Source organism: Andrena cerasifolii, chromosome 6 (assembly GCF_050908995.1).
Source record: "Andrena cerasifolii isolate SP2316 chromosome 6, iyAndCera1_principal, whole genome shotgun sequence".
Classification (NCBI taxonomy): Eukaryota; Metazoa; Arthropoda; class Insecta; order Hymenoptera; family Andrenidae; genus Andrena; species Andrena cerasifolii.
In genome coordinates, this window is record NC_135123.1 from 7,792,720 (window position 1) to 7,814,646 (window position 21,927).

Sequence of the window (21,927 nt, forward strand, 5' to 3'; positions counted from 1 at the left end):
GTGCCGCTGCTACTATGAGCGACGCGCGGTTGCATAAACGATGAAGTCACCGGAACACGGGCGATCCCCCGACTATTTTCAGCGAACCACGCAATTGCCTGTCCCGGCTCGCGACAGGTCGCCACCACATCCAGAGAAAATTGGTACCAAAGCACGAGTCGGTGACTCAAAGCGATTCTTTATTATTAATTTGATCTCTTACACTATGAGTGTTCCTGGTAAGCGTCTAAGTGGTTCAATATCTTATTAGCATTCTCTCAAACACAAAACATGGAAAAGTGATTGCGCCCGTGAGTGGATTTCTGCTGTCCCGTCGTTTGCGTCGCTCGCCGTCCACGTTCCCTTCCTCCTCGGCGACGGCACTCTAGCTCGAGCAGATATTGCACCAGTCGACGAACGTTCGAGGAACAAATTAAAGACGCGTCGGTCCACGTTTCTGTTCGAAATTTTCACGCGCTGCGATCCCTTTTGGATAAGAGGCTGGCGCCGCGTGCTAAAGACGGTCTCTTGGTGATCTCTTCCATTCCGCAGCGGGCTCCTCTTCGCGATGTTTTCAGACTTTTGTACGGAGAAGAGTACGGAGAGAATGGTAATGCGTAGGGCGCGGGACGAGCTCGAACAGAAACGCGTGTAGAGCGCGCGAGAAGGAATTCCAAATCGAGAACAGATCCTTCGGTTTTTCGCTTTCGAGCGGAAGCGACTGTCGCGTGATCATCTCCGTTCTTCCTCCGTGAATGCAGACAGACTAGATAATACATGAAGGAAAGCCGCCTGTGGGTACGCGATATCCCGGACACTTTCGCCCCCCCCCCCCCCCCTTTCTTCATCCGCAGTCGTGATCCGAGGAACTTTTGTACAATCGCGAGTGCACCGTCCGGAAACCCTCTCGGTTTCTTTACTCGCGATGCGCGACACGAGTCACGCTGCGAGACGAGCGACCTTCCTCAACAATACAACAATATTCTCGGCAACTAACTCCGTTCGCGACAACAAATTCGAAGATTTCTCGGCTCATTTCCATTACCCCTTCCCGGCCCCTCTTTCGCGCGATAAATAAATAACAACTATATGAAACAATACGCCGCTTTGGATCCTCTAAAATTACAGAAATTTACAGGTCTACAATCTAAAGTTTTCCCAACCGATAAAATTCGCCTTCCCCGTGGTCCGGCGCTACGCTAGGAGCAACGATCCTCTGTACAATGCTCTCGCATTCTTCGTAATCAAAAGCAAAAGAGAAGAAAACAAATAGTAGAAGAAAACCAATACAGAAACAAGAAGAAAAGAAAAGTGCACGATCAGATCTTTCTACTCTGTTGGATAAATCGAACAGGAAACAATGCCCGTCTTGTGTCTCTTGTTTAGCAGGAGAACGTTCACTGCCATCTCGAACCAATCGGATCGACACAATTAAGATAATCGTTATCATTTCTTTTCTGCTTTCCTTTGCGCTCTCTCTCTCTCTCTCTCTCTCTCTCTTTCTGCGTTTCGAAGAGAACTGTCGGTGCTAGCTGTCCCCGCTGTGCTCCTTGTCCCTTCTTCGGTGAAGCGGAGAGCACGGCAACAGTACGACCGCGAGCACGGAGCAGTCCTCAGTTCCGAGTGATCGTTTCCCTTCGTTCCATCGCTTACAGTGCATTCTATCCGTCTCCTTTCTTTCTTCTTTATCGCCTTTACAATTGAAAGACACACGGTAAAACCAAGGGAAATGTTAGTCGTCGGGTGACTAACCAGCTAAATGCGTACAGGCTGTTTCGAGATAAGTACCGGAATAATTGTTAAACAACGGGTTTAGAAGATACGACGAAATGTAACCAAGTTCTTTTCAAGGTCACCCTCGGTCATCGAGTGTTGGTCGAAAGGTCTTCAAGATTATTTCAAAGTCACCTCAAAAGCCACGCCATGATTTTTAAATGCATCGTTATATTTCGAAAAATCGACTGTTCGATGCTGTCAGGGCCTACATAAAAAAGGAATCCTTACATTTCGTTGTATCTTCTGTGGTTTGGTAACTATTTTATGCGGTACAAATCTAGGGACACTCTGTACTCGGGGACATGCTCTCGGATAGTACAACATAATGCAAAACGCTTTTTAATATTAGGCACGTACTTAGAATTTGTTTCGCCCCCATCCTCTTCGTCGCTTTGCCCATCGTGTTATAACTACGCGGTCAGGCACAGCCAGATTATTCACACGCTATATCACATTCGCGCTACGGGTAAAGCGATACACACAATTTCTATATCATGTACAGTGCCGGTTTACATCCCGTTTCTTTTCTTTTCTTTATTCCTTCTCGAGTCTCTCTCTCTCTCTCTCTCTCTCTCTCTCTCTCTCACACACTCACACACACACACACTCACACACTCACGTACTCTCTCTGATTATCTCTTTAATGGAGCATCACGTTGCATGACACGTAACAACTAGATATCTTCCCCTTAACAATCGAGATCGATTTCAGACGCGATACAGATATACACCGAAACCCTCACCAGGTATTCTAAAAGGGAAACTTATCCGTTTACTCGGCGTACAAATGTTTAAAAAAGAAAAAGACAGAGGAAGGAAACGAACAAACAGAACTACGTACTAACAGAAATCGAAATCTAGAAAGTCTTTATACCTATCACTATCGTGTGGGAACAATTGTCCGCCTGTCGTGGGGCAATCGATTCTCGGGATGTGTACGAGAACAATGAGTGGGAGGATAGATACAAAAAAAAAGAGAAAAGAATAGGTTGGCCAAGTAAATGGATAACCAGACAGGCCGAAGTCTGCGTGGTAGCACCGCTCGTTCTCTATTTTCAGAGGGCATATCCGCAGCGACGATTTACGTGTTGTCCGACGTCAGTTTGCAGCGTTGCGTCTCCTTCAGTTCCTCTTCGCTTCGACTCCTTGATCCATTCTTCTGTTCCCTTTGCTTCTCAGTCCTCGAGTCCCTCTTATCCTTTGTGTAGTTAGAATTCTTGCTCGGACTCTCCTTAATCACCTCCTGAGTATTCGACTCGTCCTTTCTTTTCCCCTTCTCCAATATGCTCTCGCTCGCTCCTTCCCCCTTAACTTTCACCGTTCTTCCACCACTGTCGGAAGTTGCGCTGGTCTGTGCGTGCACCTGTGTTTCATCCTTCTTTTTCGCCTTCTTCGCGTCCCCGGTGCAAACGTTTTCCGCTACAGAGTCGATGTTCCTTTTCCGCGACGCCTGAGCTTCCGTCGACGATTCGTTGCTCGGCTGATCGACCTGGTGCTCCTGCTCCGTCTTGTCGCTTTCTATATTAACGTCCACGTAACACATCTTCGACGAATCCGGTGGCTGGCTGTCGTTGTTGTGACCAGGCGTGTCGTAGCAAGGCGTCGCGCTGGGCGCATAAACGTTCTCCAGCTGATCGTACTGACTCATGGACTCGCCGCTCTGCTGGCTGATCTCCGACATGTTCCCCTCCTTGGCCACGTCCTTCTCGAACAGCTTCTTCTCGTACTCCCTGCGCTCCATTTCCTTCCTCTCGTTCTCCGTCCGCTCTTGCCGCTTCGACGCATTGCTCTCCGAACTGTCGTCCGGCGACGCAGCTTTGGTGAACAGATGGATCGGCCGCTGGAACCCTTTCACCGGGTGAGGAGGGATCGACAGCACCTCGCATTTGGAGAAACCGACTTCAGAAGAAAGGAGATATTGCGTGAAACTGTCCGGTTGGAACTCGATGTGCTGATAATTTTTGTATATGCGTTCCTGAAACAGGCACATGGATTAATATGTGTCGCGGCGCCACTGAGAAACGAACGCGCTCTTTTACAATCGTGAGACACTTACTGTAAGATTCCTTTTCCTGGTGTAGCTGCTCCAACCTTGAGGCTCCAATATTAAGACCCCACCTGGACGTAACTGTGCATACATACGTTTGAAGGCTTGCTTGAGGCCAGCATCTCCGAAATTCAAGTGTATCCACTTGGTAATCGACAGGCAGAGAATCGTGTCGAACTGTGGTTGTTCTGTGCACAGCAGAGCGTCGTCCTCCAGCACGTAATTACCCTAAAAATGAGAATATTTAGATCTCCCAGAACCTGCCGCCCGTACACGTAACGTCTAGTTTGATAGAATACCTGCACAAAAGTGACATTATAAGGAAAACCTTTGTGATTCTTATCCTTTGTGAAACCTGGAATATCAACCGGTCCGTAATTGATAGGCATAGACATTGGGAAGAAGTTTACGTCCTGATGACGGCTGTCTTCGTTACCAGCAGGGGACTGTACACAATTTACATAGTGTTTGATATTTTTTCTAGCAATATTGATGAGTGGTCGATCAATGTCAATACCAGTTACACTGTGAGCAGAGAGATCTCTTGCAACGGACAGAGTAATATGGCCAATATTGCAACCAATGTCGAGTACATCTTTCTCAATGAACAATTCTTTGCGCTGCGCAAACACTGTCAGCCTCGGATCCATATCGCGATGAGAGTTGCGATACCCGTAATACCTATTGTAGTTGCCATACTGAAAACGTGCGTCTTTCTCTCTGAAGTTCGGTACCGTTTGCTTCTTTTTCTTATCCTGACTCGGCCGATGTTGCGGCCTAGGCTTCCATGCTCCTGGTTGAGGAATGACAGGACTTACAATCTTATCTTTAACATCCATCTTACGCAGCCTTTTATCTTTAGGTTCTTCCAAACCTTTCAGACGCAATTTATTTTTGTCCTTCTGCGGGCTCTCTGGCTTAGATTCCTTAGGTTGACTCGGCAGCGGTGGCTCTGACAATGCCTGCTGTTGCTCAGCCTCGCTGCTCTCTGGCACGCACTGCGCCACGGGCTCTGTGATGTCGGTCACGTCACAGTCCTTAGATTTCGTTTTAGACGGCTCGCTCGCATCATCTTTCCCAGAACCTGAGGACGCCCGCTTTTTCTTTCTGTTCCTGCGCTTAGAACCCTTTTTCGTAGGGGAGATTAACTGTTTCTCGTACTCGTCATTGTCGTTGCAATTGCTCAGGTTCAGAGGATCGCAGATGTTCGGCGGTATAATAACTTCTATAACCTCCTTCTTATGCTTAGGCGTCGGGAGAGGGCTAGACTTAGGCGTAACAGCGTTCATGGCTCTATTTATCTCCTCGTCTTGCATGCTATTTAAATTCAACGGATCGCATATATTGCCACCGAGCAAAAACTTTGTCGGGGGAATAATGACGCCCTCCTTCTTTCTACGTTTATATGGCGGAAAGAATTTACCGTTGCTAGTGAAACTCTGCAGACGCTTACGTCCGAACTTAAAATGGCGATTGTCCTCGTGCTTGTGCTTCTTGTGGGAGGAGTTGAAAGTCTTCCTCGATTTGTCGTTCTCTTTCTTATTGATGTGACCCACTTTGGTGGGGCGATCAACTTGTGCGGACGACATGTTGCAGAATCTGCGAAAGGGTGGACTTCGATTAGAGACGCAACTTACCTTTCGCACCCAAGAACTTGCCAAAAAAAAGATAGCACCTCAAAAGCACGAGCATGAATACACGATTTGCGTCGCGAAATATCAGAAAATATCCGAGTTTTATTTACAAAACGCCGCGCACATGAATTCCGCCCGGCCAACGAGTAATTTCGAAGGAAACTCTCGAGTTGACATAAATTATACGTTATCGCTAAGACAACATAGAAAACATCACAAGGGAACGGACAGGAGGCATTCATTGCCAGCTCGTTTTATTTTACGCGGCAGCTAATATCGCGATACAAAAATCCCTCTTTATTGCGCTCGTGATTTCATTGACAATAATTCTTCACGATCAAGCCAATTGTTTGTCCCGCGGAGTATCCGCGATCGCGAATGCTCGGCGTTCTGTGTAAATTTATCGTTCCCGCGATCGCGCATGCGCAGGCTATGGTTTATGCGTTCTGTAAACGGATGGTCGTCAATGCCCAGAGTTTTCGTCGTGCCTTTCTACCCTTAAATGCCCTGCTAATTAACCAAACTCACCTTCGTACGGTTCCCAGGCAGCTGCGCTTTCACCTCGGCGTACCTTCTCCTCGCATTCAGCACAAAAATACACGTTTGTCACGGGATACACGGCGCGACCAGCTCAGAACCGTCGTTGCGTGCCCGTCAACGATGGCGAATAGCTACTTCGCTTGCTTCGCTCAAACTCCATTTTCTATGTGGCCACCCGAACGAGCCGAGCGCGACTTCGGCAACTTTCGGCCGCGAAACAAGAGCTCCTTCGGCTAGCAGCGATTTTACGACTGTTCCGCGGACACGGGACCGTTGGAAAACCGCGAGAAACTTCTTAATAAGCTCATTAAGATTCTACGAACACGATATAGATAACCACATCGTTACTTGTTAGCGATTTATACGAACGTATATACGGTGTTCGCGTTATCAGTACCGACCGTTTTTCTCGTGCGTAGATCCGGGCGAAACTTCAACGTATTTCATACGAACCACGGGAAAAAAACATTTTCCCCTCCCATTTTTCCCATACCACTTGTTTAGAGAAGATAAAGCTCCGTGCAATAGTAACACCGTGTATATCTACGAAGGCGTGTAGACTCGGATTGTCATTCGTTTTATCGTATGTTCCGAATGTTAATAGAAATGATGTAACCGATCATTTTTAATACGCAGTGGTGTTGCACGCGAAATAATGTATCCAGTAGAATTGAATTGTTGAACTTATTAAACGATTCAATGATAAGATACGAAACGACTTGACGTTTCGTTACGATTGGCGCTCGGTTTCGTGAAAGTTGGATAATGAGAGGCAGTGGAAGATAAAGTAAACGACGATCGATCAAATATTCCGCAATCGTATTGGCCAAAGTCGTACGAACGCGATAATGGTGGTGACGTTAACGTATTACTTTCTTCACTTGTAAAATACACTCGCGTTTGTTAAATACGAAGCGCGGCCATGCAACCGTATTCACAACGGACATAACCGACAGATTTTCGAATCGCGAGCAGCGAATTGGATCGACGCTGCGCGCGACGAGCCTCGGTCGACCAATGAGAGCGTTGGCGGTGATTGCGGTATTTCAAAAGTGGCCACACAGCTAACATTTTATTTTCCAGTGTCTCTAATACTTTTACGATTAATTGAAACACCGAAAAGAGGATTGAACGCGTTTAATACTGTTTGGTAGGAAGGGAATTTTTAATGGATATTTAAACGACACACTTTATACGTTCGTCGTCTGTCGCGAGCTCTGAATTGCCATTGGACGGCGTCTGCTTTTTCAACAGACACCGTGCGATAGGCCGTGAGAACCCCAGTTCAAACGCGGCGGATTTCTCAGTCGTCGAGGCAATTTTATTCCTCCCCGGGACGCGATTTTTTTTTTCGTCACAAAATTGCGCAGTCCCCGCCTCGAAAGAGACGCCGTTTAAAAACTCTACGCTTGTAACGTTCGTTTTCGTAACTTAGCGAAAGAATTGTTCCCTTCCGCCTCGTTGTATACTCATTTCCTACGTAAACGTTGCATCGAATTTCAGTCGGGCGACATGCAGGGGAGAAAATTTCTGTTTGAACCGTCGAACTTGAACCGGCAAACCCCCACCAATCTGTTCGAAAAATCGGATTTCAAGCCGCTGAAGATTTCTAACGTGCGGACTATTTCGTTGCCGCAGGTGATTTCGCAGACAGAAATATTTAATTATGAATGATTTAAAAGCAGGTACGAGTTGATGATTCTGTCCCTTGTTCCCAGTTAAAGTTGTTCGATAGGCAGCAGTTCGATGGAAATTCGAACGTCCTCGCGACGCCACCGATGGAGAAGAAGTTCGTACCGACGCCGCGGGCGCCGGTTAAGAACAAAGCGCGGTTCCGGAAGGTGGACCTGAAACCGAAGAAGTTGCAATACTCCGAAGATGAGCTGGACGCTCACAGCGTCCCTGACAGCGGCATATGCGTTCGATTCGATCAGTCGAGCGACTTGTTGCCTCGCAAACAGCATACAGTTAATTGTAAGAAACGCGATCCCCCGCAGAAACCGACGCGCATTTCGCGCACCAGGCTAGGCAAAATTAAAATACAAACGGACGACAAAGAGAACGATAGGAACGTTGTAAGAAACACGCCGAACACCAGAAACAATGTAGCACAAACATCCGTAGGTAGGTGTACACAGAACGACAAGAAGTTAACACATTTCCGTGTATAACAGTGTATGGTTAGCCGTTAATTTAATTGTATAAGTACGTTACTCCTAAGGAAACAAAAAAGAAAAGATTGTAATAAGATTGTACGATATCTCTATTTTATAAAGCGATACATTTGTAACGAGTAAAATTTGTGCAAACTTCAAGGGTGATAGACGTTTCACTTTAGCTGTACAGGGTATTTGAAAGTGGAGTTTTTGTTTGTTTTTATTTAGCGTCTAATCCGCACGCCAAGGAACTGTCTCAGTGCGATAGCAATCTCGATTGGAAAGAGAGACTGCGGTGGTTACAGGCTAGGAGAGACATCGGGCTCTGGATCGAGTGCTGTAGAAAAAGATGTGGAAAATGGAGGTACACAGAGGATTACCACGATCCATCGAATGTACCAAAGCTATGGTACTGCGACATGAACTCTGGTGTGGGAATACTTTTGTAAAATGTTTAAGCGACAGTGGAGGTTTCTATGAACGTAACGAGTTACCATTATTGCTTGATTTCGCAGATAAGTCAGTAGCTTCTTGCCGCTTACAGCAATGCCCTATAACACCTGATATTCAGATGGACTTGATTGAAAATGCGTACAACGCTGGAAGCATCGTGTGGGCGCATGTAACTGGTTATCCATGGTGGCCAGGAATGGTCAGTGATTGCCCTGACACCTTTGCGTATTATAAGCTAGCCAAAAATTCTCTGCAGCCTGTAAGTATTACAGGTTATTTGTCTGAGCATTAGGGTGGAACGAAATATAGGGGCAAAGTATAAAAAAATATTTTGCCCCTATATTTCGGTCCACCCTACTGAGCATACTCTGTGCGAATTAGTAATATACGCTTAATCTTCAGAGCCAGTACCACATTATATTTATACAAGAAGAAAAATTTGAATATGCCTGGCTGCAGAAAAAGGACATTAAACCGTTTATGTCGATTACGTATAAGGAGCTTATTAAAAAGGTATTCGTCTTTTACGTGAACTCTAATGCCGTTGTCGTTACTAGCGTTGCAACTGTAATTACAGACAAAATACCATAGAGTGGATTATAAAGGCCCTTTAATAAGAGCATGCGAACTAGCTGCGAACGCTGTGAAATTATCTATATCAGAGAGATTAGATAAGTTTAGCTATTTGGCGCAATATGAGAAATTTTACGGCGGAGCCGATAATAACGACGCCAATAATAACAACATTAACAAAACCGATGTTGCGGTAGTAGAAAATGTATCGGAAATGGACATCTCCGATACTTCAGATGAAATAATACTCCCATCCCCAACATCTTTTCCCAACCCCAGCCGTATCTCGTTGAAAGATTTTTACTATAATGTAGTATTGCCTCATAAACAGGGAGAACTTGATCGATGCAGTGCCACAACGAATCAGTTTTAATCAGTCCGTTCAGATCGACTGTTGAGGTTTTCAGTTAATTATATCACGGACAGTGTACACACGTAGGTTTAATTTATTACTCTTAACATTGTTGTAATCTCATTTCATTCTAGATCGATAACGTTAGATACGCGACGTGAGAATAGAATTAAGGTTCATCGTACATCTCCTCTCTGCGTCGATTGGAAAAGGTCGATTTTAATTCGTTGTATCCTAACGATCTCGTTTAGTTTTTAGAATGTGTGTATATAAGTTTATATTCGTGGATAAGAAAAATCGCAGGGATTCGATTGCAGGGCAATCTTTTAAGAAGCGTAAAGCCTGTATCAGGTTTCCGCAGTTATTAACTACAAATATGTAACTTTTCCGTTCAAGTTTAACAGATTCTCCAGATTTTAAGTTCCTGATTTGTATCTGCGTAAATAGTCGTGTTAAGTGCACCGGCAAAACAGCGACGACATCTGTGATGCAAGGCTTTAAATGTGAACAAGCAAAATAAACGTTTTTAATCAATTCGAAGGAAAAACTGAAATTAACAAAGATTTTATTCACCGTTCACGATCTGTTTGAGGCTACTTTGTCTAATCAATTAATTATTATGAATTCTGTAATGCTCGTTCCTTTCTGCTGGCGCCTGCTAAAGTGCCCCCTATAGGAGATTTTAGTTTAAAAATTCAAAGGGACAAGATACCGTGCTAATTATTATATAAAGTAATATTTCGCGGTTGAAACGTAAGAAGATTAATAGATTTACACGTTATACACGTGTATAATTATTTGCGTCGGTGAGTAGGGATCGTATTACGAGGAAATAAAACACAGGTGATCAGAAGACGTAGGGCAAAGGACACTAGGAAAGTTATCCTTGAATTATCGCGCGTTTTTCCATCCCTCGTTGTTATCTGGCTTGGCTTGGGCCGCGAGCTGTTGGAAAGATATGCCGTCACTACGCCGAGCAACATTTCTCAGAAAGCCAAATTACGGTGGGCCTAACCCCCCAAACAAAATTAGCATTGACGTCCCATCTTCGCTCTTTAGCCTTTTTTTCGACCTTTTGCCTTTGAATTACAATCTTTCAAGGAGTATTTCGACTTAATTGTTGCTTCATTAGCTTATACGGTTGCCTTTAGGTTGAAATAATTATTTTAAATTTGAATTCTTTCTGTCACAGATATCTGGGAGTTCGAGCTGGTGCCACCTCTGAAGTAACAACTTCGTGAAAGAACTGTGACTTGTGTTGCGCACTGTATGTTTAAAAACGGTAACTCTGAGAACCATATTCCACCGATTCATACAGGTCGGTAAAGTTAATAGACATGAAAAATAACTGCCCCTGCTAAGAAAAATGAAAACACTGCAAATGAAGAATTGCATACTAAATTACTTTTCAATTACTAAATAAACGAAATCGATCCAAATACGATCGCATTCTTTATCCTTATCACCGACCCACGGTAAAAAGTATCTCTTACCTCGCCATAATTGGTTTCAACACAGACGAGGTACAGCATAGACCTATCACCTTATAGATCACCTTATTTCATCGATTACTGGACCATGTGGGAGGCCTTTTAACAGGATTCCATTTAGATATACCCGTTACCTAGAAGACTTTTTCAGAAACTGAAGGACGTTTAAAAACAGGAAGTGCTTCTGTAATCGTGTGCAATGCGATTGTAGAGTCAGTGCCTGTGCCTGCCAAAAAGTGTTTCATAGAGTACCGTGGTTCTATCGTATACTTCGTCGATCTTAGTAACTAAGGGGGAGAAACAAGTATGTCACTCATATTTCTCCAAATATTCCTGCAACTATTCATTTACACCAAGTTCCACTAAAATGTATTTATTCATTATAAATAATACTAGATAATATGTATAAGCATTAACATTAATGTATCGAACAATTAAACATTGAGAATAAAAGAGAATTCATTCGGCGTAGAAAATCATTTGCAAATTCAAGATCAAATGTTACTAATTGCTTGATATCTCAAGTTCTATCGATCAAAGTTAATAATAATTTCTACTGGGCGGTTAGGGTAAATGTTGTTAACATTATTTGTCATAGCAATAGCCAATGGAACGTATATTTTAGCAGAAAATCCATTTTTGCCGAAGAATTCGTTGGATTTCGCAATTGTAATTAACCGTCGACCTTGTTTTGATCGGGAGACATCGTTCCTCGAAGTCTAGATAAGGAGCTCACAGAGCTTCATGTACTCAGTCGTCGTCGGTCTTCCGGGCCTGGAGGACCTCCGGGGACCCTGCAGTTGCCGAGCTACCTGGACCTACTGGACTTCCTGGACTTCCTGGACTTCCTGGACTTGCTGAGGACCTGGTCAGGGTTTCAACTCGGGTCCATCCCCCTCCCCCCGATGCAGCCGAGCCACCTGGAGAGGCGGATTCAGGAGCCTTTCTTGGAGGGGGCGAAATATGTAAAAGTACATAAGTACATTTTTTAACCCTCTTTCACAAGATTTAAAATTTGCTTGTAACTTATGTTTTAATATCTCAATCTGATACTGTAACCTAAATAATTAAATTCACATTAATTATAATTCTGTATAAATAATTAAATTCACATTAATTATTTATACAGAATTATACACAATGTCATAATATTTTCTATTTTATTACTCTTGGGGGGGGGGGGGCGATCTGCAGAGATAGCAGTGCAACTTTTCAACTCGTTCAATCTTTCTACATGCTACCGAATAAAACGATTATATATATATATGTATTAAATTCTAGATAAAAGTTTTAGTATCGCGTTTTAAACATTCTAAACAATTTTTCTTTAATTTCACAATCATTCGAGATGCTTAATGTTTTGCATGCAAGTTACGCTTCTCAAGTTTAAATATTTCATATGAGTTTTATGAATCTTCTCTTATTAATAGTTATTACATTCGAGTCATTAGATTTTCTGAATAAAACATAAATAGGCAGTCTCTCTACGGGCCTCGAAACGCTGCGACCTCCTCGTAGCGAGACCTGGTAATTGGTGAGAACAGAGCCGATGCGATTGCTGCGATTGTCAAATATCCTAAATAAGTAGATAGATACAAGAATTTCTTTAAATAGTAATACTTTGATATAATGTAAAAATAAATGTAACTCGAAATGTTTGAATAAATCATTCCTTCCCTTCCTTCCACATGTATAAATATATAAAATAAAGTAATGTGGAATTCTCAAGATATGTGAAATAATGGAGTTCAATAACGACGTTCACCAAAGTCGGAGGACGGATCGGACGGATGAACATTTAAAATGCCATGGTATACCTATCTTAATGTATTATTTCCATCGATTACTGGAATATGTGGGAGGTCGATCGTCCAGATTCTACTGCAATACACTAAAAATAAGTATCTGGAAGACTTTTTTGAAAACACTGAACTCGAGTCCGATCACATCTCCTCAACTTTGAAAGACATATATGTATACATAGAAAGAGCAGGGTGCATGGCTGCAGCTGCGAAAAGTACATATTTCGCAATGGACATTGCGATATAGAATTATTTCCGGCCTTTGTGAAATTTCAACTTCCATGGGAAACAGTTGAGGTCGACAGCAACCTCTACCAATGTGACAACATTCACGAAAGGTGTAAGCTGACAGTTCGACTTCAACCGCGGCAGCGATCGGATCAGTGAATGTACCTGCATATTATTTCGTGATTTCTCGATTCGTGCATCAATTTCATCGATTACTGGACTATGTATGAGGCCGTTTAACAAGATTCTGCTGCATTACACTCAATACCAAGATGCCTTTATGGAAACATTTTACGCGAGCCCGAACACTACTTCCCACTGCTGAGAGATGTTTAGAAATGTGATGTGCTTTTGTGACCGCGTGCAATGCGATTTTAGAGTCAGTACATATTTCGCGATAAAGTATTTCATAGAGCACTGTGTGGACGCGAGTGCAGAGTCAATGTTTTGCGCATACAGAACTATTTAAGTGAAAGCACCGGTGCTCTAAGTGATTTTTCATCGTGGAATTACTGTGTCTACATAAAATTATTTCTGGCCTTGACGAATTTCCAGTTAGCTGGGAGTCGATCGAGCGCCATAACACCGCCAACAACCCCTACGTCACAACATTGCCAAGCGGTGTCACCTCTGTCAGTTCGACTTTACTCGCGACGGTGATCGCATCAGTGAGTGCGTGTACATATTATTTCGTGATTTCTCGATTCCTGCATAAATTTCATCGATAACTGGACTATGTGGGAGATCGTTCAACGAGATTCCACTACATTACACTCAGTACCTAGAGGACTATTTTGGAAACGCTTTACTCGAGTCCGAACACATCTTTCCACTGTTGAGATATGTTTAAAAACATGAACTGCTTTTGTAATCGTGTGCAATGCGATTGTAGAATCAGTGCTTATTTCGCGATAAAGTATTCGATAGTGCACAGTGGCCCTGCGTATTAGTAATGTGAACGCGAACGTAAAGTCAGTGTTTTAACGCATCTAGAATTAATTCAGAGCACCAGTGCTCCTATTGCTTTTTCATCGCGAAAGTAATGTGACATATTTGGAAGTGTGACACATTCTATGGGGTACTGACCCTGCAACTGCTGGACATTCGCCTGCAGATCGAATAGCTACTGCTAAAAGGGGATGCTTGTCAGTGAGACTATTTTCAACGAACGGTGAGTGATACTTTTTCATTCTTTGAATTTTTCTGTATGCTATCGAACATAATGATTACTGTAGCGAGCATAGTGACCACGAATACGTACTTAGTACTCGCGAATAGTAAAATTTAATGCGTGTACTTCCAAATGTTTAATACACGTAGAAAAATACAATGAATAAATTTTAAATTCGCGATAGGAGTTTTAATATCGCGTTTCAAACATTCTAAACTTCTTTTCTTTAATTTCACAATCATTCCGGATGCTTAATGTATCGAATACGAGTTACATTTCTGAAGTTGAACTCTTTCGTGCGAGTTCTTTCAAATCTTCTCTCTTAACAGTAATTACATTCGAGTCATTAGATTCTCTTAATAAACAATGACAGTAATTTTTGGTACTACTTGGTTATTATGCTCGCTAGTTTTGCTTGCCCGTTGCATGTGCTAAATATTAAGACACACTGGTAGTAATATTACGAGAAATCAAAAATTGCCACTCTTACCACCTGATATCTCGACCTCAAATGGTCCCTTTATAAAATAACAGTATAATAATAAATGACTGCCGCCAAAGTGGCTGCTATATGAACTTAAATTTCTTTCTCCCTTGCATAAAAATAACTTTAAGCCACTAAACCTACAAATTTTATACATCGCGGAAGAACTTGCACATGTGCTTAGATTTAACTAGCCATAGTCCTAGAGTCCATTAAGTTTTAATTTAAGAACTTTAGTCGTAAGAATTTTTCCAAATTTTCAAAAATGCATTGGTCGAATATGGACCAGAAATATTTCGTAGAAATGGGTCACTTTCGTAGGTACCTCCGCGTTGGTGTGCCTGGACTTGGTAACGTTTTCCAATGCATTGCGTCTTGCAAAACGTTGTCAAGCTGAAGCCTACGATCTAGTTTAAGGGTCCAGATCAAGCCAAACTTACATTCGGTGAGTTTGGTTCGGTCTGGACATCTATTCAGAAATGCACTTGCGTACTTCGAGCGATAAGCTTTTGTTCCGCCTCGTTCTTTTTAAATATAAGAGTGCCAAACACACCCTTCTAGAAATACAATTCGCTTTCGATCACTGATTTCTATTTCGCGCATGGTGTTCTCGCCCTTCATAGGCCGGCTGTGCTGGGTACAACTTATTACGGCTTTACACAGAGGACCATTGTTAGACGAAGATGTGCGACGGTTCTCGTTCTCGGTCACGCTCGCCATGGCTGTGTAAAGTCGTGATATGGAGCATGCCATGTAGAAACGAAATTTCGGTGGATCGAGGGTGAATGTTCGCGTCGCGCCGCGCCTTTCGGTCCTTTAGTCGTTTAGTCTCTTTTGCAATCTCAATCGGGAGATTCTTAGCTTTCGCATATCCCTCGAAAGTTACGCAAGTGCATATTTGCAATAGATTATGCCACTAGGGCTCATTGTAAAGAGTGCGATAGGCTAGATTTAAGGGTAGAGGTACGCTTGCTTGTTGAGAGTGACGCCTTTTACATTTGCTTTTGCTTACAATTAGCTTCACCGTGCACCGTGTCGTTTCGCATTTAGTATACTTTTACAGACTTGTCATAGTGTATTTTCTATTTCCTACTTTCAATTCTCTTTTCTTTTTTTCCGGTAATATAATTCGCTCTCGGGAGAGATCTTGAATTAGCACAAGATGCTCGGGCACGATACACTCGCCTGTGCAAATTGTCGGCTTTGTGATGGGAGCGCGTATTGCAGCTGCATGTGATTTAATTGTGAGGCGGGCTGCTGTGAGTCTGACCCCTCAGGCGCGGCCCCTAGTGGGGAACTCCCGTTAATGGGGGGCTGGATGAATGGTGGTCGCGTATTAGCGTTTTGTCTGTGCAACTGCAATGCGTGAGTGTATCGAGCAGCTCGAGATCTCTCACGACGGCGAATCCGTGTCCGTTTTTCAATTCTTTTTCTATCTCTGCAATGAGATACTTAGCGTCTATTTGTCACTTGAAACCAGTGCAAGTGTGCCTCTAAAATATGCGAAAGAAATTGTAATGGCATATGTGTAGAAAGATCGACGAGAACCTCTCGTCTATCTTTCTTACGCGCGCATGCTAACCCTTTGGACTTTAAAGTAAAGTCTTTGGAAATAATTTTAGTAGTTTTTTACCTTATACCGCAATCACAGTCCAAAGGGTTAGTATAACGAAGTATAGTGTATATGTGTGCTGCGAAACTTAGAAAATTTAGCCAGGCAAGTCCAGTTTTAAGCGCATCATCGAAACATTCGCCGAGGGATTCGCCGAGGTTTTCTCTGGTGAATTCTTTAATAAAGAATTCACTAAGAGATTCGTTGCTAGTTTCAGGGAAGAATTAGATCTGGGTTAGGGTTTACTAACACTTTAGAGTAGAATTGGAATTTTTCTGGCATTCCATGCCATTAGCGCCTGATGAGGCTGCTTCTATTTCCTTTTACAATTCGGAATTATCATGCGCCTAAACAGGCTGCTGTATTTTTTAATTAACATTAAAAAGGATGAGACCTGATGATGGTACATTAGAATTAAAAAGCATTAGGCGCCCAAAAAGGCTACTCCTTCCATACATTAAGATTGAAAAACCTTAAACGCCCGAAGAGGCCACTCCTTTTTTCTATCAGACAGAATCAGAATTCATTGAGCGCCCAATGTGGCTGCTGGAAATTTTTCTCAAAGTCTGAATTGCGTGACACCTTGCAATTTAAAGGAAATTTTTTCGAACTTGTTTAAATACAAATTGTCTGTTTCAGTTATAGTGTTTGTGATCGCCCGTAATGCGATCGTAGAGTCAGTGTTTTTGCGCAAGTAAAGCTAGTCGAGAGCACCGGTGCTCTAATAACTTTTTCACCGCGAAAGTAGAGTCATGCACGAGTCCAACTGCAGCTGCAACGTTGAGAGCTAAGCTGGGGCTGAGTTGAGGGGTGCTCGTCTGGGAGCTGCTGGTCAGAGGGATGCTGGTTAGACGGATGGTGATCAGAGGGGAGCTGGTCTCAGGGATGCTGGTCAGAGGGTTACGAGTTTGCAGAGATGCAGTACCGATGATGACAGCGAACGGTGAGTCATTTTATAATTCTTTGAATGGGGGTGCATGTAGTACAGCTACTTAGCTCTTTCGATTCTGGCCGTTCCAACACAAATGCACGACATGCAGAGGCCCTTTTCACATGGTCGGTATTCGTTTGGGGAACTCTTATGCAATATTTCGCGAATATGGTCTAGGGCGTCTAGGCAGTAGCCTTATGGCGTGGTCCTTTTCTAAACCATATTCACGAAATATCGTAGAAATGTTCCCGAAACTAATGCCAATTATATAAGATGCGCCACTAAACGTTATGCATGTGTGTTCGAAAGAGCAGCATCGATTGAGCTGACCATACAAGGTACTCGTAGATAGTGACAGGCATGTGTCTGTCTCAAAATAAAAAATAAAATAAATCAATACAATTGTTGCTCGCGATTCTTACAATTTTATATCGATTAATAATAATTCGTAAAATAATCGGATCGATCGAGTCAAGTAGAGTCACCGCGAAATTTTTTGAAATGGGTCTCAATGAAACTAGTCTTCCTAACAATCTTGCATTCTAGCAAGATCTTTTATGGTCGCCGGTAATGCGATCGTAGAGTCCACGCTTTTTTCGCGTCCATATATTTTCAAGAGCGCCGCGGCTCTTGTGTAGAGTTCTATTACCGCGAATTTACAGTCAAATTTTTGCGGATCTATGATTTATACAGAGCACGGGAGCTCGTGTTGATTTTTCGTCGCGAAAGTAAAGTCAACCTTTTGCGTATCGGAAATTTGTCCAGAGCACCGGTGCTCTAATTGCTTTTTCATCGCGAAAGTAAAGTAAAATTTTCGATTAGCTTCAATTTTCAGCTGCTTGGTATTCTAGGTCCTAGAGAGGACCTAGCTTGTGGGCCCTAGAGAGGGCCCAGAACAGGGGCCCTAGAGAGGGCCTTCGGCATAGGCCCTAGAGAGGGTCCTAGTCATGGGCCCTAGAGAGGGCCTAGCTCGTGGGCCCTAGAGAGGGTCCTAATCATGGGCCCTAGAGAGGGTCCTAGTCATGGGCCCTAGAGAGGGCCTTCGGCATAGGCCCTAGAGAGGGTCCTAGTCATGGGCCCTAGAGAGGGCCTAGCTCGTGGGCCCTAGAGAGGGCCTAGAATTATGCTAGCTTGGTAGCTAGCTAAGATGTACTTGCATGCATGCTGTAGAATGTAGAATACGAGTACCTTGTATAAGTGGGTCGTAATCTTTGTGCGTGCATTTTGGAAGGAAAAGCATCATACCTAAGGCACGCAATGCATTTGGTAGGATAAGCTTCCTACATAATGCATGCAAAAAGACCTTACCCAACAAAAACACATTCAGAAACTAAGGAATGTGAAATAGATGAAATGTGAAATAGATGAAATGTGCGCGTTTAATAAACAGGAGCGCTAAAAGTTGCTGTTTAAATATAAATTGTCGGTTTGAGTTATAGTGTTTGTGATCGCCCGTAATGCGATCGTAGAGTCAGTGTTTTTGCGCAAGTAAAGCTAGTCGAGAGCACCGGTGCTCTAATAACTTTTTCACCGCGAAAGTAGAGTCATGCACGAGTCCAACTGCAGCTGCAACGTTGAGAGCTAAGCTGGGGCTGAGTTGAGGGGTGCTCGTCTGGGAGCTGCTGGTCAGAGGGATGCTGGTCAGACGGATGGTGATCAGAGGGGAGCTGGTCTCAGGGATGCTGGTCAGAGGGTTACGAGTTTGCAGAGATGCAGTACCGATGATGACAGCGAACGGTGAGTCATTTTATCATTCTTTGAATGGGGGTGCATGTAGTACAGCTACTTAGCTCTTTCGATTCTGGCCGTTCCAACACAAATGCACGACATGCAGAGGCTCTTTTCACATGGTCGGTATTCGTTTGGGGAACTCTTATGCAATATTTCGCGAATATGGTCTAGGGCGTCTAGGCAGTAGCCTTATGGCGTGGTCCTTTTCTAAACCATATTCACGAAATATCGTAGAAATGTTCCCGAAAAAAATGCCAATTATATAAGATGCGCCACTAAACGTTATGCATGTGTGTTCGAAAGAGCAGCATCGATAGAGCTGACCATACAAGGTACTCGTAGATAGTGACATGCATGTGTCTGTCTCAAAATAAAAATAATAGATAAACCAATACAATTGTTGCTCGCGATTCTTACAATTTTATATCGATTAATAATAATTCGTAAAATAATCGGATCGATCAAGTCAAGTAGAGTCACCGCGAAATTTTTTGAAATGGGTCTCAATGAAACTAGTCTTCCTAGCAATCTTGCATTCCAGCAAGATCTTTTATGGTCGCCGGTAATGCGATCGTAGAGTCCACGCTTTTTTCGCGTCCATATATTTTCAAGAGCGCCGCGGCTCTTGTGTAGAGTTCTATTACCGCGAATTTACAGTCAAATTTTTGCGGATCTATGATTTATACAGAGCACGGGAGCTCGTGTTGATTTTTCGTCGCGAAAGTAAAGTCAACCTTTTGCGTATCGGAAATTTGTCCAGAGCACCGGTGCTCTAATTGCTTTTTCATCGCGAAAGTAAAGTAAAATTTTCGATTAGCTTCAATTTTCAGCTGCTTGGTATTCTAGGTCCTAGAAAGGACCTAGCTTGTGGGCCCTAGAGAGGGCCCAGAACAGGGGCCCTAGAGAGGGCCTTCGGCATAGGCCCTAGAGAGGGTCCTAGTCATGGGCCCTAGAGAGGGCCTAGCTCGTGGGCCCTAGAGAGGGTCCTAATCATGGGCCCTAGAGAGGGTCCTAGTCATGGGCCCTAGAGAGGGCCTTCGGCATAGGCCCTAGAGAGGGTCCTAGTCATGGGCCCTAGAGAGGGCCTAGCTCGTGGGCCCTAGAGAGGGCCTAGAATTATGCTAGCTTGGTAGCTAGCTAAGATGTTCTTGCATGCATGCTGTAGAATGTAGAATACGAGTACCTTGTATAAGTGCAGAGAGATCGACGATAATCGTCAGTCTATCTCTCTTTCGATTTCGCTTTCGCGTTCGCGGTTGTCACTAATAGTAGAGTCAAATCATCGTTTCCCTCATTGCAAGCAATGACGGACGCGATGAGTTTATTGAAATGGAGGGTGGATGGGATCGGTGTTTGTTTCGGGATGGGTCACTTTCGTAGGTACCTCCGCGTTGGTGTGCCCGGTTCCTTGGTAACGTTTCTCAAGCATTGCGACTTGCAAAACGATATCAAGCTAAAGCCTACGATCTAGTTTAAGGGTCCAGATCGAGCGAAACTTACATTCAGTGAGTTTGGTTCGGTCTAGACATCTAATCAGAATTTTATTCTCTTTCAGGTAGGTATTTCTTCGATGGTTTTACATGATTTATTCTATTTCATGCATTTCTTCGATGGTTTTGCGTGATTTATTTCATTTCGTCGATTTCTTCGATGATTTTGAACTCATGAACACATGTCTTCCACAAATAATGTTGTTGTTTATATAAATTTTTATGTTAAATAAATTTGTTTGGCGTTAAATAAACCTGAATAGAATAGCAAGGTTAAAAGGCGTATGTGTTCTTGTTTTGTTGCGATCCTTCTTTCTCGGTCGTTGCACGGAATACGTTTATAAAACGATCTTTAAATTGTTACTCTAACAGAATCATTTGTAAATCGCGGGTTTCGACTGACATCTTGAATTCTAATTCCTACCACACGTAGCGTTACAATCTGTTTCGAGGCTTCATCGGTAACGTTGCATGCGACACAAAAATGGTAAGGTGGTTCTAGGACTCCCCCAAACCGGTGACAGAAAAATGCATTGGTTGATAGGTCTATCCTATACCTCGTCTGTGCTCCCGTAAACGATTCTGTATCGATAAAGTTGAATGCGACCACGGACGAGGTATTCTCGGTTAAATTTATTAAATTTTTTTATTTCACACCTGCACAATCCTTATACATAATTACTTTATAACAAGTATAATTGGAATTATCGACATCAGTACAAGATGTTGAATACATCAACTTCCTTCTCAACATTATTTTATTCTTTTCACATTTCCTTGCATTATTTTAAGGAACTTTTGTTTATTGTATCTTCTTTCCTATTTCTTTAAACGTAATAATAAAATAAACGATTCGAATCTTAATATTCGTTTTCACAACGTCGAAACGATAAGCGATGTGACAGGTAAAAGTGGTGTGCTAGACTGCTTTTAAATACACAGCTTGTCAATTCGATATGTTAGTGGTGATTCTTCATGAGCAAATTTGTTGGTTCGGTTTGTGGTTATCAAAAATTGGGAAAATGGACAGTCTGACTACCGCGTCACGTTCATACCGGCCCTAGAGGTGTTATGCGTCATTCTTACAGTCTTTCCGTAGCAGGGGACCAAATTCTTCTTTTACCAAAAAGAAGATATAGATTTAGACAAAGCGTAGGTAAGATAGGCCTACATTTTAAGGAAGGTTCTGTGCCACCCAGGGGGACCAAGCCGTCTTTGTTTGGCTGAAGTTTTCCCGTTTAGTTAGCACCGTATTGGTAGGAGGCGCTAGGTACATCACACACACATACCTACGTGTATCAGTGAGCACGACACACAACCTTTCGACGTTGGTGAAATGTTACCATGACGACCGTCGTCATTTAGAAATGTTTGGCGCAGACACGAGGAAGTGTCCTCACTTTCCCTGGTTTACCCTTTCTAAGGCCGTCTGACCATGGATTGTCGCGTCAGTGACGCGTATGCAGCAGATAGAAGGA

General features: G+C 43.2%; 2 protein-coding genes across 4 annotated transcripts; one reads left to right on the plus strand and one right to left on the minus strand.

Annotated features, from left to right (window-relative positions):
• Positions 1–158: 158 nt before the first annotated feature.
• LOC143369994 (7SK snRNA methylphosphate capping enzyme) lies at positions 159–6,324 on the minus strand. 3 transcript variants are annotated; one of them, XM_076814562.1, is made up of 5 exons: positions 5,965–6,324; positions 4,677–5,401; positions 4,102–4,595; positions 3,812–4,030; positions 159–3,730 (listed from the first exon to the last, which is right to left on the minus strand). In XM_076814562.1, exons 2-5 carry the CDS (start codon positions 5,389–5,391, stop codon positions 2,837–2,839), a joined length of 2,322 nt encoding a protein of 773 aa, XP_076670677.1. In that variant the 5' UTR covers positions 5,392–5,401; positions 5,965–6,324; the 3' UTR covers positions 159–2,836. The 3 variants fall into 3 exon arrangements, with proteins under 3 accessions (XP_076670677.1, XP_076670676.1, XP_076670679.1); XM_076814561.1 differs by having other exon boundaries at positions 4,102–5,401; positions 5,965–6,319; XM_076814564.1 differs by lacking the exon at positions 5,965–6,324 and having other exon boundaries at positions 4,102–5,119; positions 5,226–5,367.
• Positions 6,325–6,958: 634 nt separating this feature from the next.
• On the plus strand, positions 6,959–10,105 carry LOC143370000 (uncharacterized). Its single transcript, XM_076814579.1, has 6 exons — positions 6,959–7,614; positions 7,695–8,100; positions 8,361–8,561; positions 8,648–8,844; positions 8,988–9,098; positions 9,163–10,105. The coding sequence occupies exons 1-6, from the start codon at positions 7,489–7,491 to the stop codon at positions 9,529–9,531; spliced, it is 1,410 nt and encodes a 469-aa protein (XP_076670694.1). The 5' UTR covers positions 6,959–7,488; the 3' UTR covers positions 9,532–10,105.
• The last annotated feature ends 11,822 nt before the right edge of the window (positions 10,106–21,927 follow it).